Consider the following 18,862-nt stretch of genomic DNA (forward strand, 5'->3'; position numbering starts at 1 on the left):
TCAGTCAGCTAAAAGGACTGTACTAAAAACATCACTGAAAAACAAAAGACAGCCACTGTCCAAAGAAGAAACACTTGCAGAAAAACCTGAAGACCTGTTGCTCAAGACCAATAAAATAAAAAAAAAAAAAAAACCACACAAAAGAAAGAAAATAGAAAAAATAGAAAAAAAAAAAAAGTCTGGCTCCCTGGAAAGAAAATGTAAAGAAATGAAGGTGACTCAAGATTTTTGCACAGCACTAAAGACAATAAGAAAATAATGTGCAAGGGTAGGTGCAGAAAAATAAATATAACCTTTTAAAATGTTCTAGTGGAATATGTGAGTAAAATAAAAAATAAAATTAATAAAAATGAATAGCTTCATTTTTATTGTAGTATATTCCCTTTGTAGGCAGCAAAGTATAAATCAGTTTTTCTAAGCTCGATGTGAATAAGTCACAGCTAATGTTACCATGACCTGATATAATTACTGTGTTTAAATGTAATCACAGAGCAGGCAATCTTTGCAGCAGAGCCTTGTGAATAAATATAATCCGACGCTGCTCCCTTCTCTTTGTCAGAGATGATCATTACACTCTTTCATACAAATACTGTGTGGAGTAAGAGCAATCACCTGCGATAAACTTCAACACACAAAGAATAAAACGCCTTTAAGGTGGGTGGAGAAGCATAAACAAATTTTAGGATTAATTATTTCAGAAATATTTATTTTTCCTCGACACATATAGAGTATGTTCTCTCATATGTGATGTGTACTTAAAGGCTTAGGGATCAGTGTCATCCTTGGAAGCTGAGATAATAATAATCATATTGATCTACGTCCATGACATTTGTCTTCAAATATATATGACATTTCCATGCTGTGACCCTGCTCAAAGGTCTGAACCACCAACAAAGAAGTGACGAAGGAAAATTCAAGCATTGCATGGTTGTGCCAATGTGAAAATGCACGCTTATCAGAAACTCAAATAGAGCTGTATTCGTAAACTCACCTTCTCAATGTCCTCTAAAGTCTTGTAGTACTTTGCTTCAGTTTCCTGGATCTCCACTAAGCAGCAGTTTCTCTTGTCATCTTCTGTCATACCCATTTTCTGTAGTGAGAATCAGATAAAATAATCAGTGACGACAATCGCTTTGAACAGTTATATATTACTAATTGTTTCAGTGATTATTTTTTACATGTTACTTAGAGTACATTAAAGGCTAAAATAACAGGGTCAGCATCACTAGTTGGCAATTTAAAAGACCACACAATGTTTTGATGTTTCAGTCAAATTCTGCAACACTTTACTTCAACCTGTGCTTGAAACTACTGCTATAACAGCTGACTGTTGTTTTTATGAATTCCCAACTGTATGGAAAGCTATTAGCAGACTTATGACAAAGTGTTTGTGTCGCGTAATCCATCAAGGCCGTCGACTTGCGTTATCAGCAAGAGATAATGCAGTGCAGTCTTCCAATACAGTCACTTTTAGTCAATTTGCATGTAAACCCCTTTACTCTGCAAACATAATGAAATACTGACAAAATGAATTTAGACTTCATCTGACAGTTTACACAACTTATAGTCAGCTGTGCTTTCCTTTGCCAGGATGATCCACCCATCATCATCAACATCTTTTTTTATGTAGCCTATGATTTTTCCACACTTAAGAAATACATTTTTTAAAAGCTGAGAGAATAGGAACAAATCTAAACCACCCCAAAAATCTAACACCCAATTATTGTTGTTTTTCTGTTAAAACAAGCAGAAATAAATGTAAAATTAGATACATGTTTTGATACATGCTCGATAATCAAGAGAATTGATTCTGTTCAACTGCATGCAGTTTTTCCCCACAGGTTTCCTCAACTTTACAAACAGTGGTTATGTAACTATTGTTCATAGGGTTGGGGAAACCTGCAGTCAGCTGACTGGATGAGTGATGAAACGTTTCTCCTTTTGGGCAAGATGTTTTTAATGTATCTGATTATGTCAAAGATGAATTTCTAAATATTTAGCACAGCTGGTGCCATGGCTAAAGATGGTGATGACAATGGCTATGACAGACGGATGCAAAATAATGAGTTTTTGGGAGTCACTGTATGTGTGGGTTAGCTTGTTTAAGAAGACATGTGTACATGAATCCAACTTTGTCAAGGCAAAACAATGCAAGCAGGCATGCTGTGATGGAGCCAGGTTAAGATGTGACAAAGAGTCAAACTTCTGCAGAGGGCCTGATGTCTCCATCTTCAAATGTCTATATATGTGCATGCTTTGTTGAAAGAACAGTATACTGTAAGTGAGAAACCCTGATGATCATGGCGAAACACACCCACACACATAGGCTTCATTTCCATAGATTTTCTTTTTTTATGTTGTAGTATGATTATGAGCACCCTGACTGAGGAATTAATATCTAAGCCATCTGGAGTAGATCTGGCTGTTGATAACCAGTGCTGGTAATACGAAAACTGGCACTAACAATGCAAAAATACAAGTCCAGTCCAGGCCTTAGGCCAGCACAGGATCAACCAATCCGAGAAGTAGGGTTCGAAGCCAGCAGGATATTGTTTATTTGCTTTAGTCTGGCAGCTGGCAATGGTAGCTGAAGTCAGTTAGCACTGCAGTCACAGAGCTGAAGTCACTAGCTCTGAGTCAGACTGAACCAGATGGGGTATCGTTCACCATCGGTCCAACGGTCAGTAACTTAATTGGCAGATCTTTCTCTTGGGATGCTAGGAGTTGGTTTTAAATAAGGTGGTGGAGGGAATTTGCTGACAGGGTGTTGTGAGTCACAAGCACAGTGGCACTCACCTGCATGTATCTGATCTGCAGCATGAGAAAAGCAAAGCAAGTCAGAAGTAAAAATTTGTCACTGATTATGAAAGAGACATCTGCTACAGTTGAGTTTAGAGACACGATGTCATGCAGATACCATACGACAATGACAAGGTCGACCACAGAAATAATCTAAAGCTAGTTAAAAGTGAGTGGGGGTGTTTCCTCTGGCACTATTAGTTCATTGCATTCCTGTAATGCAATTCGTTATGGTCAAATGAAATCATGCAAAAGAAAATTCTTCCAAAGAGTCGGGAGAGTTGCAGTGATTTAGTCATAGACCTTCACGTAGCACATTTGTACAGTATATTAAAAAACAACAACAACAAAAAACGCAGTCAGTAATTGTGAAAAGAAAAAAAATCCCTAATAATAAAACAGGGCAGAGTTCTCACCATGGGTTGTCGTACTTCCACTTTAATGATGTCCTCATAGATGTCATCCCCATCATCCTCGCATGGCACACAGTCATAGATGTCATCCTCACCCAAGTCATGTTCACTGGGGGAAAACACATGCACTTTAGATGAACAAGTCCATCTAACCACCAACCTTCAAAACCAAATGATAAACAGTCTTTTCTCACACCTCCACGTCAAACTTCTTTGAGTGCACAGAGCAGGTGAACCAGCTTGTTATCCTTAACAAGCCCTGCCTGAAGGATACTAGTGATCCAGGCAAGGGAACACAGAATCTGGTGTTCACAAAGCTCCAATAAGTTATGAAGTGGCATCTCTCTTTAATGTATTTATGTTGCTTTGGCACCCAGCTAGCTCACTGACCTTTAATTAGGCAAGCAGCCAGCAGAGCACCGACAGTTACTGTGGAGAGGAGGATCTCCTGGGAAAGATTCTCATGCTCTGTGAGCCAAAACTGTGTCTCCCCCTGCTCCGTATAAGCAATTATTGTTTGGGAAACTTATTGAGGCGGCAGGGATCCCGCAGCAGGAAAACACTTTGGCAAAGGGCCCATGTCGATGCAGTTAATAAGAAGGGAGCTTTAAGTCGCAAAAGGGAAATAAATGATTAAATACTGTAAATAAATAAAGGTAGAGTTGCCTGCTAAATAACGGAGGGCAACTGTTTGAACTCGCTCGCTTGTTTAAACAAAATTCCATTTACCTAGGCAGTATTCAGACACAGGGAGCGTAATGTTCTTGTATTACAATAAGTTGCCATAGATTCAGCAAACTTCAGTGGTGAAGCCCATTCTTTTGTAATTAGTTTAGAGCATGATGAATAAGCTATTAATTACTGTACTTGGTTCTGAAGGATGCTTTGATCGTGATTTCTAAACAAATATATGGACATTTATTCATGGTGAACATGGGAAATATCATATGCATCTAAAAATATGTGTGTGTTATTAACTTTAATGGTGGTCTGACTCCCAAAAGGGATGCAAATTTAGTCACTAAAGGAAAAAAAATATCTTAATTGCTTCCACGCTCTGTGCTGAACTCCAGTTTCTGTGAGGGTTGACAACCAGGACACACAAATGTACCATCCACCTGCATCTTTTCTTATAGTTCCCAACCTTCGCTGCCCTGAAATCCTCAGGAAAAGGACGCCTAAGGTTGAGGCTCAGAGAGCATCCGCTCTTTTTGAATGTCCTTGAGCAGAACACCAGCTCAGGGGATGCTGTTTTGTACTCTGACCTCTCTGAGGGAGAACAAGAAAGAAGAGGGTTTGCTCTTCTTGGATGAATGCTGCATCCTCCAAATGGATGTGCATGTGATCCCTAGCACATAAACCTGCCTGTCTGTGCATTCGTGAAGCACAAACCTCACTGCAGTCTGGCTAATGGGGGCCATAACCCGGCTGCCGTTATACCAAAACAACCAGATCCGGAGCACAAAATCCTGATTCCCCTTTAAGATCACTGAAATTGGTTATTTTGTTGAGCTTTCATAAGATTTATTAATTCATGCATATTTGAAAATGAGATTTTGTAGCACAGGTCTAAAAAAATCTTGTTTGTAGGTTGGTGGATTCCATCCACTGTGATGTGACCTTCTACACCTGCCATCAAGGCAATGGCATCGCTGCTTTCACTCAGTCTGAACAGACGAGCTGTCAGGGGAGAAAAAAAAGCGAAGTGAGAGAAATGCCCTCAATCAAATATGCAGCTTTACCGTAATGCTGGTGCTCAGGTGCGTTTGAAGTTTTAATTGAGGTGACTTGGTTCACTATCAGCACTGTGCTCCATCTTTCTTCATTAAGTAAAAGTGTCTCATGTTGAATACTGAGAAGGCTGCGTGGGAGGACAATGGCCACCTGATGCTGTCCCTTCAGTATCTCCTCTCTGAACTTTGAGACTACAGTACTCTCCACAGACACAGATGAGCGGCATGACAGAAAGGCTCTTTGGAAAGCAGGTAATTCACATATGTTTTTGTTTAATTCCTCAGAAAGAGCTTTATATGAGGGAGGTCTAGTGCAGTGACATGAATGTTGCCTGTTAAGAGATCGAATAGAAAGTTTGTAATATCTGGTTCGTTTTTATCTATTAGAGGAAGCTTGGCTCACTGGAACATTTGTTAACATCTGTTAGCTTCTTCTTAGTTATTCAGTTTGTCACTGATCATTTTTAGCAAGTAAGTTCAAAATATATGCATGTTCTTATTAATGATTAATGAGTAATTACTGCATTACACTGATGCACCAGATGCATAACTGATTATGAAAGCTAAACTTTTCCTCTTTCTTATTTCGATCCAAATTCAAAACATCACGCCAAGTTTTACTAATATGTGTTTTACTTATATGCCAACAGATATACAATATTTTATTTTGCTCGCATTTAGACAACCAATATTCATTATGACATTTTCCTTGTTGATTATAACAGATTGTTGCAAAATAGCATTGAGACAACATTGGAAGGGAGGTGTTTTACAACAGTTGTCATATCATTAATGTTTAAAGCAACTAACAAGTAAAGTGAATAGCAATCATCACCACACTGCTGAGCATTTTTCTGCTGGGAAATTTTGGGTCCAGGAATTTGTATGTATTTTCCTTTTGAAATGCACCACCCACTGACATTGTTCAAGAACAAGCACATCCCCTGGGGGCGGATGCTGCTATTAAGGTTTTACAAGCACAGGACACCACAAATACCTCCTCAGGAACTGCTTGAGGAACACAACAAAACAGCCCAAGGCATTGATCCAGCCTCCAATCTCTGCAAATCTAAATGCAATCGAGAAGACTGGGGGGTACAATCCTGAGCCACAGAGGCCCTGCCTGACAAGACGCAAGACGTCAAGCATTGGCTCCAAACGTCCAGGTGGGACCGTCTGTGCTGTTCTGGTCCAATATGAGCAATATACCCACCCAGCAGGTGGTTTTAATGATGTGGCTGTTCAACATAGTCTGTGTAATCAATCAAATCTGTGTGTGTATACACTGTAGGTATGTCTGTGTGTACACACACTGTTAGAAAGGGAGAGAGCAAGAAAACAGGAACATATTTCTATCCAGTTTAGCAAGTCACATGAGAATTATACAGCTTATTTCTTTATACTTAATAAAAATTGCATTTATGTGCATGTGCACATGTGTAACCATCACAGTGAATGATTAAGGAATGGAAGTAGAGGACCTAAGGACTAACAAATTAGGTCTGATTTTCTCTCTGATTGCACAGTGACAGGCTAAAGGCTGTCTAGTGTGCTTGCATGCAACTGGCCTGCTGTAATGTGCTTCCGGCCTTCAATGACATAGAGTTAACATTACTGAATGGGGGTAGTAGAATGTGACTCATCATATCTGAGCTACTGAGCACATGTCTCTGAAGGCTTGGCTGCTTTGTGTATTTTTATTTAAATTTCAAAAGTTGTTTTTCTTTGTTCCCGCTTCAATATTCTGCATTCAGGAGCTCCAGCTCTGGCCCTCCACACTGTAGCTACCAAACTGCATTTGTGCGGTTCAAAATCAGAATAAATGGGGCAGTAGTTTAGCTCGCTGGGATGTGGGGAAAAAAAGCCTGTGGGATTGGCACATATACCACAGAGGAGAGCACAGATATTGGGGCAAGGTACTATAAATGGAACCTGGAACTTTTCTTAAGGTTCAGGTCCACAAATGTGCCTCGCTATAGTACATTCACTGCATTTTGATCATGTGCACATGAGCAGGGAAAGTTTCACTACACTGCATGAAATACTGCATCATGGGGACGCTAATATACTTTGGAAATGTATAGAAAGAAATCTTGGCTATATATAAAACATTAGTTTGACGGAAAAAACTGGGAAAGCACCTGATATCACCACCCTCTGGCACAGATTCTGATAACCTTAGAGGAATCAATACTGTACTATTTCCAAAAAGGCAGCAATGCATATCATATCATTAATAGCACAGTTTCTCTCCTTGATTGTAAAGATTGAAATATGATAAATTATATTACTACGTAATACCAGTCAATTTAGAGACATGATGCTACTTAATACCTTGCATTAAGGAAAAGAAAGGAAAAAAACCTTAACTGAGCTCACTTCATGTTATTGACTTTTCATGTCAACCTGCCTGAGGGATTAATGGAGCAAAATAAACTGCAAAAGAGTGACACAAAGGGCTTGTGACAGTGCATGCTTCGGAATGGAAATCTATGTGTTCCTTTCGCAGAGCAAGAGTCCCTTGGCGACTGTGCCCGATCCACCCTGATTTCATGGTTTGTCAATTCCAGGATGGAGTCATTCCAGATGGGAAGAACTCTCAGCTAAACGATGTGAGGACTTGACTTGAGAAGGCCAGAGGGGAGAGGCACAAAGTTTAACATATTAACCTGTGAGACCTCAATTAGGATGAAGGCTGGCCTCTATCTGAGTCATACAGTATACTTGTGGAAACAGATACAGTCCAGCAGAATGCCAAATCATCATATACAAATAAACCATAAGTGCACCTATCAGGGAATCTCCATTCCATTCATTTGCACTAAACATTTCTGGGTTAGCCCATAATGACCGCTTGAAGTATCATTTGACATTCTTCGGCCATGATATTGTAATTATGGAAATCTTCTTGCGACAAACCGTCACATGCCTAAAATTACACATGAAATTTTCATGTAATCGAGAAGTGGACATCACATGTCTTGCCGCCTCACTCTACCCAAGCAGCACCCGTCAAGCAGTATTTGCAGGGGTGAGAAAGTGCCTGATGTGAGCTCTCTCTCTTCTTGTGTGTTACGTGTAAAAAAGGGTAACTTGACCACTGTGACGTGATGACGTCTGCAATTCATGAGTGAAAACAACTTCAGCCAAGCAGAAACATGTTCTTTTTCATCCTCACTGCGTTCAGGAGAGGCCCTATCACCTGCAAAAGCTTTGACAACTGCGAATTAGGAAAAAAAACATTAAACACAATCTCTGAACTTCACCAAGTCATTAAAGGTTGATTTCATTCTTACATGAACGGCCAGAGCAGCCATTTCATCTCAGCCGACATAAGGTCAGTTTTTAAAACTCAAGTCAAAATCCATTTTTACAGACTTCGCTCAAAAGCGGTTAGCACCCACCAAACTTAATGATGCAGTTTTATTGATTTCTATTGTTTGCTGTATTATTTCTGTTTTACTTTTCCCACACAGCTTTTCTTTTCCACACTTAATATTTTTGGTGACAATATTGCAGTATTATTTCCTACATGCTACTGTTTTTATGACACCATATGTCCTGCCATTGCACCATTTTCCTCCACTGGGATGCTTGTTGCACAGAATAGTTTTACATCCATAAAAATTATTACTGCGGGAAGATTATCGCTGTCCTCTCTCTCACTCTCGCAGTTCAGTCACGCACCCGTCGTAAATCACGTGCGCATCAATATTTCAGACTAATTAATAAGCCTCTGAGAGCAGGGTTATTGCTAGCGTGGCCTATGTGCTACTGTGTCCAACTGTATTAAGTGAAGGACATGCTGATGAATCAATTATGCGTGTGTCCATTGGCGAAACTAAATGCATAGATGTTCAGTGGAAAAGGTCAAGAGCAGCCGCACTAGAGAGCAGCATGATTAATTTAATAAGACCCAGCCCTCTGGACCTACAGGTTACACAAAGAGCAAAGTGTTACAACACCACTGACCATTTCAGGAAAAAGAAAAGATTAACTCGACCTGCTGCCATGGTTACAGAGGCTAAAACCCATCAGTGGAGAAAGGAAATTTTGGAGGTTAAAAGTTAGAGGCAAGACACTAGTGCAGTCGATAACAAGTGTCATAATGGAACGCCTGTGACTATTTGCTGTGCTGGGCTATTGTTGCTGCTGAGGTACACACTGACTAAAACCAGCGCATCTTTCAGCAGTAATTTCAGCAACCTGGACAGTGCACACCACTGTCACTTTTCAGGTGTATTTATAACCACGGTAAACACAGGGAGCATTGAATAAGATTGACTTTTTTTTATTATTATACACACAAAAAAAATTTTGTTTCACGGGTTTCATGCCATTATTCCACAAGTTTTCAAATTCTCTGGTTAAAAATCATGCGGTATTCTGATGAACCTCAGAAGTTCTTAGGTAGGCTCCAAACATGATTTATAAGTTCTTCTCCCACACACAGAATTGGAGTTTATAAAGAAGAATGTGAAGAGAGAAAAGCACCGACCTCGCTCACGCTACACACCATGAATACAGAGATCGGAGGGAGGCAAGCCCACAAAGTGGATAAACTGGAACAAGACAGGCTCAATATAACAGTTCAGCCAGTTTTACGGAGTATTCCCTGCTGTTTTCTATTTACATAAATGTCTATTGATATATAAAATTTACTGTTCACAAAAATTATAGCCAATTATTGATTTGCAATCAGTTTTGCAGGGCTCCTAATGATAATGTTAGGTGTTAGAAATAGCTGCTGCCATGCATCATGGTCTCTTTTCCTGCTGCAAGCTGTTGCACTTCGTTGGTTGTCATTTGTAATCCAACTTTTTCTTTTCTTTTTTATCTCTATTTATCATTGTTCTTTGCTCTGTACTAGATAAGGAGTACAATTTGTGTGCCAATCTGCGAGCACACTGTGTTATTTTTAGAAAGCCTGCATCCACGCTGTCCTTTTCACCTCACGCCGTATCTGTGCACCTTGGCTCTCCCTCTGTGTCTCACTACTTGAAAACTCCTTCTCTAAATAAAAGGAAAACAAAAAAAGGAAAGCAGCCTCTCAGTATGTTCTTTTTCTTTTCTTTTTTTTCCTTTTCTTTTATTTTCCATGGTAAAAGCCCATGTTCCAAGTTTTCAGGGCTTCATATCTGGAATTAAATCCATTACTAGCCTTTTTGGCTAGCATGAGAAGATGCTAAAGGATGATTATGTATTCAGTGGGCATATATCTATAGCTCGCATGCACGCCTTTCTATAACTCGCTCTCCTCCCTCCTATCTTTCTGTGATGAATGACACCCATCTCAAAGCCTTTAACTAATTATTTTCCATTAATCCGAGTCGAGCGGCTGCTGTCATCGCTGCCAACTCTGAGCGCATCTTTCACAGACAGAAAAACCCACCAACCCACCTACTATGCACCAAACCAGGCAACCCGTTACTGAAGGAGGTATAGACGCAGCCAAACCTGGAGTGATGCTGGTGTTACCGTGGCAACAGGAAGAGTGACAGAAGGCTCTATGCGTATGTAATTAAGCAGTTAGAGGAAATTGGCGGAGGTGACAATCACAGTTCACTTTTAAACTTCGCGAGGTGCGTCACATATAACCGACAGGTAGAGCAGTGTTGCATAGTCAGATGCTTTTATTATATAACCGGTAATTCATGTGAGCCTATTCAGATTAGAAAAAACAATGTAAAACTTTACATAAAAATGGCAGTAAAGAACAAATGAAAAACAACCATATGCTGTATTATCACTCACACTTTAGTAGATGCAGAAAAAGCGGTTGAAAAAGTACTATAAAATGTATATTACTGATTTCTTACAACATAAAATCAGAATGAAAAAACTTAAATAGCTTTATAAATCTGAATATTTTGAAACAATGCCTTTTGTGTTCATCTTTGCCACAAAAATCTAAATTACAGAACTCAGTTTCAGTCTACATTTCCCCCTGGTTGTCCATGTCCTACTCTTTAAGTAGGACACCCTCGACTGGGTTAGCGTTTGCTAGGATATATGGTGTTCATGGTTACATTTAGGGTTAGGAAAAGTCTTCGGAGAAATAACACAAAGTCCCCCTAGGTGACGAAAAACAGTTTGTGGTGAAAAGAAGACTTACTCTGCCAACTCCTCCAGGCTCCGGTACACATCATCTTCATTCTCAGCAGTATCCTCCGATGGAAAAGGTCTGGCACACACACACACACATATGCAGACACACACAAAAAAAAAACAAAAGAAAAAACAGAGAGTGAGACAGAGTACAAAATGCTTTATCACTGCAACACCTCAGTGTTCCAGGTAGAAAAATAACTAGTCAGAAACGTCATGTTACATCTGTCAGGTTGCCACTCTTTGCTCCATCATTTCAACAGCACAGGGGCAGAATCTATTCAACAGAGGACCCCATCAGTCACAAACAACATTGTCAAAACACATCAACATACTGCTACTGGCAGATAAAAAAAAAAAAGAAAAAATCTGCCATCTTCCACCAGCCAACCTTCTCAGGAATTCAGGAAGGAATACACTTTTTTTTTCTTCAGATGGCTAGGCAGGTGGCTCATATATCCTCTCACAGGGTTTTTGGACAGCTTGTCAAGGACCCTCAGGGGCAATGTAAAGGAATATGAAATACAAAAAATGACCAAGCTGAATGCGACCTTCACTGCTTACATGAATCAACTGAAATTTCCCTTTCCTGCAAACACTGTCAACAAACAATCCTCCACAGGAGTGGCAGAGCACAGAAGTGGAAGATTAATCAACTAAACCAATAAACACAATATCTTTATCTCCAAGATTTCTGCCAACTTCACTCTTAAATGCATGATCAGTGTAGATCTCAAACGACCAACGCTGTTAAATATTCTTTTTTACAAAGAGCAGATTGTGACCGCTGCAGATTATAGCCTATTAGCTTAATGCTGTGCACAACTGAAACCTATTAAAGTCACTGAGGTCATGATCAGTGCTAATCATCAAAACACAAATGGCAGAGAAACGGTTTGTGTATTATGACACACACTCTATACCCTAGAACAAACAGTAAACCTTATGTAAGTCTCCAAATCCATCACACTCATGTTGTTTTACAGCTCACACAAATACTACAATTATTATTATTATTTTAATACAATGATAACAGCTTTTAGAAAAGTAAAGCATGGTTTCTTTTTTGGTTTCCCAGAAAAAGCAGAGCACTAGAATTGGACCTTGGACCCCTCCATTTTATGCCACTGTAAGTGGTTTCACTTGGAAGGCATCGCATTTTAGTTTCAGGTGAATCACATGTTATTCCTCTTTCAACATTAAAGCTGTTCATATGTGATGAGGTATTGTTGTACAATTATGAGGCAGTAAGCCTCACTTCTCTGTTTGCCTTTTTTTAAACACAGAGTAGAATTAAAGCAGTTAACTCTACTGACATTTATTAAGTCATTTTCAGTTCATTTAACTTAATTTTTTATTCTTTAACTGCTGCATCATTTCCCAAATCTGGGATCAAGTATTTCTCGGCTTGTCATAAATAAACAAATAAAGTGATGGTTATTTTCATGTGGGAGAATTTAGGAATTAGAGTAGAGCACAAAAGGGAAAGCAAATGAAAAAGATGTCACTGTCTAGACTGAGAAGTAAGCTGATGATACAAGACAAGACCTTCAAAGCTCTCATAAAAGCACTCTCCTCTCTGTTAGCGCACAGCTTTGAAATCCTTTGACTGTGTTTAATCCTATGATATGATCAGATGAGTGAGACTCAGTTCCATGCCCTCCTAAAAAGCCAACTGAAGTGGACTGCGTCTCTGTGAAGCTGTGTGTATGTGTGACACCAGTAATTAGCCTTTGTGTAATTAGAACGTGTCAGCCATCAGGGTAATGAATGCTCAGCTAGACAGTCAAAGGTCAACTAACACACACGCACAATACTGCATGAGCCGCTTTGGTTTATTTATTCTGCTAACTGTTCCATGCTTAAGTGCTGTAACTTCATTAAAACGCGTATTTTCAAAAGACAATTACAAGTACTACTAACAAAAAACTGCCTCATCTGATTTATGTTACCTTCTCGCTAACTGTTATGAAGCACACAGGGTGCTTCCTCCAGAGTGCAATAACACACCCACATCTGAAGGCCCCCTCCAATGAAATGTGCATTATATTATAAGTTATTAATGGAGTCCCGCAGGGCAAAATTTAATTACATAGTAGTTTGTGGAGATATGCACTCGTATCTATCACCTCTGTGTTGTTTTGCGGAGCCAAGCTCTGTCCGGTGCTGCTGTTTTCATTTCTCTTAATGGTGCAACGAGGTACAATTGAACTATGTTCATAATTTCATCAGTACACCTCTGATGAGCTGTCTCTTGGCTATTCAGTGCTAGAAGGGAGGGAGGGGGGAGCCTCAATTATGTGCACGGTTTCCAACTTTCACGCTTTAGGAGTGCAACACCTGCTTTCAGTCTTTGTCTCGCCTTCTCAAGCTGCTCAAACTAATCTCATTGCAAATAAAGTGAAGCCTCAGAGCGCATCCCTGGTGAAGAAAACTGCTACATGTTAAACAGAGGTTTTAGAGGGGGAAGGACTGCAGGGCTTTTATTCCCCCCCCCCCAAAAAAAAAAAATTCAGCACCAACTGGTCTCCAGACTTCATAGAAAATGGTTAATTGAGGAGCACATTACCTTTGGAAAATGATTGCAATTTCATGTCACTGACTCTTGCATCATTCATCTCATTTCACTGTTTTACTCCAAAATGTAAAAATGCAATGGACACCACATTAATGGGAGCTGGTGAATAATTTGTGTTTAGAAAATGTTAAAGATTTGTTTTTTGCCTGCAGATATATTTTTAATTTCAGTTTTGCCTGTGAATGCATCACGTATCTGCTCACAGATTAAAAGCAGTAGTCTAATCATTAGTTAGTCGCCATCCACACACTGAGTCATGAGCTTCACCACAGCTGTCCAGATGTTTTTCATTTTTTTGTTGTTATCCAAAAAGAAAATAGAAGAAGAAACATTACAGCAGTAAGACCTGGGGTCTCTGCATGCAATGTTTCTCCTGGAAGAAATTAATTATTAAGCATACATATATATATATATATATATATATATATATATATATATATATATATATATATCAAATGTAGAATTTATATATATATGTACATCTCAATTTACAAATTTATTAGACCATCACCCAATGTAACGTTTATGTCACAGCTGCACTAAATTTACAGTTTAAGTAATTACAAAAAACCATATTATATGTTTCTTTAATGGTTAACCCACCAGTATCCGCAACCTCTTTAACCCAAATGTATCTATAATGCTAAAATATAATTATTGTTGTTACCCATGAAGTTACTGTTACAGCAGTTATGTTTGGGTTTTTTTAAGTTTTGCATTCCTGAACAGAAAAATTAGTCTAAATGGTTTTATGTTATGCCTGATTCATTTTTGACTTCTCAGTGTGCCGACTCTAATTTGGGTATAAAAAATTAAAAAATAAAATTCAGTTCAGTAACTGCTGCAAGTTTTGGTTTTAAATACCTTTTTCCCAGAGTTCTAAAATATCTGTTTTTGTTTTTGAATAAGAGGTGCTCTAATAAATTTGTTAAGCACTGTATACTATATCTTTTTTATATTTATATTTTTTCTAATTTAAAAACACTTTGAAATGAGACTAAAAGAGATTCAGTATTTTTTTAATTGCAGCTATGTATAACCAATGAATTTGGTGTCTTTATGTGTTTTTGCCTCTTTTCTTTCAGCTGCTTTTAACCATTGAGGTATTTCTTTTTTATTTATTTGAATGCTTTTTTACTTTAATTCATAGCAGGTGAATGAGGAATTGGATGATTCAACTTGTGTAAATATTATAGTCGCTTTTGTTATTTGATTTGAAACATCACATGGTCAAACCACAAGAGGTAAAAAAATCTCTTTAAGCACAAATAAAGCATTGTTTTGCTTTGTTTTTTTTTTACTTAACATGTTTCATAAATCACAGGGTTCTCATTTTACACATTGCAGCTCTTCTTCCTTTCTCACTGAATTACATTACTGTAATGAACCCCAATGTCTTTGTGATCATGTCTAATTTATTCCACACTCTTCTGGTGTAATGGGAACTGTTAGTGCAGGTGTCCTGTACAAATCCTCAATGAGCCAGTCCCATTGATCCATTATTGTCAAACAGCAGAACAACAGTGTAGTTGTTATGTGTGAAAGCAGCTCAAATGGTCAGCACTGGAAGCAGTTTCATGTCCCAGGACACGGCTTCATTTCTGCAGGGGTCGATAAATCGCTGGAGCTCCAGCAAGCTTCCGCACTTTGCTACTTATTGTACCATGCTTGTCTATAAATCTCCCCATTCTCCCTGTAAACCTACTGCTACAGTTTCATTTCCTGGGGAGGGGCAGTGTGTGCAATCAGCATGTGAATAGGAGGGGTTTTTTCTGCACATGTGAATTGGATTCACAGCGCTTACAAGTGAAATTAGCACATGCAGTACAGTCAAATGGCATACGACAAAAACGGAAACGGACATGCAACATGATGACTGCGTACTAATAAGCGTGATGTTCAGTGGTGTAAAGGGGCACAAAATAAGCACAGAAAGACAGACGAAGTGTGTTTTACTATTCCTTATAATCTAAATAACAATAGATAAGCTCATAAGCTAATACATATGTCAATAGGCAGATTTTGTTACTTTTAGACAGATGCAAGAACTACCTGCTTCCCTTTGTTCTGTGTTTATGCTAAACTAAGCTAGCTAGCCATATTCTTCAGATTTTTAATTATCATAGAACATACATCAATATTCTAATGCAGTTCTCAAGAAGCAGAGATGGAGATGTCATCACCAAATCCTTATTTAGAAAGCAACTATGCTGTTTAGACATTGTTACACACACCTCCTATCATCTTTGTTAACCTGCTCTGTCTCTTCTCTCCGTCGTTTGTGCCTATAGCTGACTGGCTAAAGGATCTACATCTGCATATAAAGAGGGAGAATGTTGGACAAATTTTCATAGCAGTTTTTTTCCAACCTTTTGTATCATGTCTAGAATTTAAAAGGAAACTTCAAAAAGAATGCCTCATTTTGCAGATCTTGACCCAAAACAAAGGATTAAAAATTTTATAGTCTAGTTTTGGTCTCAGTTGCTTCTTCATTTAGCATATCTTGCAATTTTTCTATATGTTTCTTTAAGTCTTCTTTCAGGGAGGCTCTTTCTTATCCTTTGAGCTATGAATGCTTATCCATGAGCATGTAGCAAATTTCAAACAATGATTACTCGAATTTTTGACCAGGACATGGAGACAGAATATGTAAGACTGCTTTCTTCCATTTGCGCAACATCTCTAAAATTAGAAATATCCTGTCTCAGAGTGACGCTGAAAAACTAGTTCATGCATTCATTACTTCCAGGCTGGACTACTGTAATTCTTTATTATCAGGATGTCCTAAAAACTCGCTGAAAAGTCTTCAGCTAATCCAAAATACTGCAGCAAGAGTACTGACAGGGACTAGAAAGAGAGAGCATATTTCTCCTGTTTTGGCTTCCCTTCATTGGCTTCCTGTTAAATCCAGAATTGAATTCAAAATCCTGCTCCTCACATAAAAGGTCTTAAATAATCAGAATCAGGCCCCATCTTATCTTAATGACCTTGTAGTACCATATCACCCTATTAGAGCACTTCGCTCTCGCTCTGCAGGCCTACTTGTTGTTCCTAGAGTATTTAAAAGTAGAATGGGAGGCAGAGCCTTCAGTTTTCAGGCCCCTCTTCTGTGGAACCAGCTTCCAGTTTGGATTCGGGAGACAGACACTCTCTACTTTCAAGATTAGGCTTAAAACTTTCCTTTTTGCTAAAGCATATAGTTAGGGCTGGACCAGGTGACCCTGAATCCTCCCTTAGTTATGCTGCAATAGACGTAGGCTGCCAGGGATTCCCATGATGCATTGAGTTTTTCCTTTCCAGTCACCTTTCTCACTCACTATGTGTTAATAGACCTCTCTGCATTGAATCGTACTTGTCATTAATCTCTGGCTCTCTTCCACAGCATGTCTTTATCCTGTTTTCCTTCTCTCACCCCAACCGGTCGCAGCAGATGGCCCCGCCCCTCCCTGAGCCTGGTTCTGCCGGAGGTTTCTTCCTGTTAAAAGGGAGTTTTTCCTTCCCACTGTCGCCAAAGTGCTTGCTCATAGGGGGTCATATGATTGTTGGGTTTTTCCCTGTATTTATTATTGTGCTATCTACTGTACAATATAAAGCGCCTTGAGGCGACTTTTGTTGTGATTTGGCGCTATATAAATAAAATTGAATTGAATTTAATTGAATTGAATTACAGTCTGATTTGTATTTTTGTTTATTACACTGATTAATTAACTCAATTTAAACTTGGGTTTTGGTGATCTGAAGAAAGACTTTGGGTAAATCTGATGAAATATTTGTGACTGTCTGGAGGGAAGCCATAAAACTTTCAGTTTTCAAACTTCTGATATGATTAACCAAGATAAATAAATCTTTAAAAAAAAAATCTATCAATCCATGGCTTCTTGGCTTGTTAGGCAAATGTGCAAACCACTACACCATGAAGCTACTATAATATTTAAAAAATAAACATTCACAAATGTATATACATTGCATGTGACGATATCACACAGGAGGATCATTATATTATGTCAACTTCCTCATCAGATCAGTCTATGTGGTGATCTGAGGTGTCCCACACTCTATGACCTGATCCCTCAGAGATACTGTACACTCAAACAGCAGGGATCAGTGATGAATTAGGACACAAGCACAAGCGGGTTGAAGGTTACAGTAGGGTTAGCTGAGGATAGTGTGTGTGGGCGGTAGGGTGACTGTCTGGAGGGGGCTGGGGGTGACAACAGGGCAGAGGATGATGCAGGCTTATACTGCAGATAAGCTGTAAGAAAGCCAAGGTCAACATGTATGACACACAAAGAGATGAGAACATGAGGCTTAAAAAAAAGAGGATTTGCAGTTTTGTTACTGAAGAAGACAACCTCAATCATGAAGGCAAACAGAATAAAATAGAAAATAAAATGGGACCAGTTAAGGTTTTAGTGCTAAAAATATGTTTTAGGAGAGGGTTAAAATAATGCATCATCACATTTTAAATTTTGTATCTACAACAGATGAACAGTATGTGAATGCCATATTCTTAGAAATAGGAAAATGTCCAGTAAAGACCTGACACAGGACCTGAGAGATACATCAGTTGATCTGTCTGTATGGAGGAGCTACACAGAGATACAACAGTGAGTGTCTACAGATGGAGGCTCTGTCATGGTTTGGGGCTGCATTTCAGCCAGTGGTGTTGGGGACACTGTCAAAATCGATGGAATTATGAATGTGGAAAAGTCCCATTGGAAATGTAAAACACATAAGAGCACTTAATGTCCTTCAAGTTGCATGGAGAACTATTCCTGAAGAGGAAATACAAGAACGGTTCCCTAACAGAGTTCAGGATATGCTGAAGAATAAAGGTGGTCATACCAAATTTAGATTTTCAGGCTTGTTAGAATGATACAAAGTCAGTAAATTCCATAAATGTTTACACGTTCAATAAATCACTGCACCTGTTTTCCATTTCCCAACCAAAATTTAAAGAAATGAGGGGTGACTCTAGACAGAAATTACACCAAAGGAAAATCAGCAGGTTCCAGGAAATGTGTGAAATGCTGAGTGATTTTATCCAGAGTGCATCTCTGTGCAATTACGTGTCTGCATGGAGAAATAAAACCTTAATGCCCGACTCTGGCTGGAATGCTGACACAGAAACAAAGACATGAATTACTAAGCTCTGATTACAGCGAACAGACAAGATCAATGTGCTTCAACAAAACATCAAAGTCATGCCTGTGGCAATGTTATCAAACCAT

General features: G+C 38.8%; 1 protein-coding gene across 7 annotated transcripts in view; it reads right to left on the reverse strand.

Moving 5' to 3' along the window:
- Positions 1 to 18,862, reverse strand: part of vav2 (vav 2 guanine nucleotide exchange factor) — a 188,248-nt gene that overhangs the window by 36,110 nt on the left and 133,276 nt on the right. For all 7 annotated transcript variants that reach the window (XM_031739005.2, XM_039615025.1, XM_039615023.1 and 4 more), the window contains exons 4-6: positions 11,061 to 11,129; positions 3,216 to 3,321; positions 992 to 1,090 (exon numbers count right to left, since the gene is read on the reverse strand). In XM_031739005.2, coding sequence (XP_031594865.1) covers positions 992 to 1,090; positions 3,216 to 3,321; positions 11,061 to 11,129 — 274 coding nt within the window. The remainder of the gene's footprint in view (positions 1 to 991; positions 1,091 to 3,215; positions 3,322 to 11,060; positions 11,130 to 18,862) is intronic.

The sequence above is a fragment of the Oreochromis aureus genome, linkage group 7, assembly GCF_013358895.1.
Source record: "Oreochromis aureus strain Israel breed Guangdong linkage group 7, ZZ_aureus, whole genome shotgun sequence".
Classification (NCBI taxonomy): Eukaryota; Metazoa; Chordata; class Actinopteri; order Cichliformes; family Cichlidae; genus Oreochromis; species Oreochromis aureus.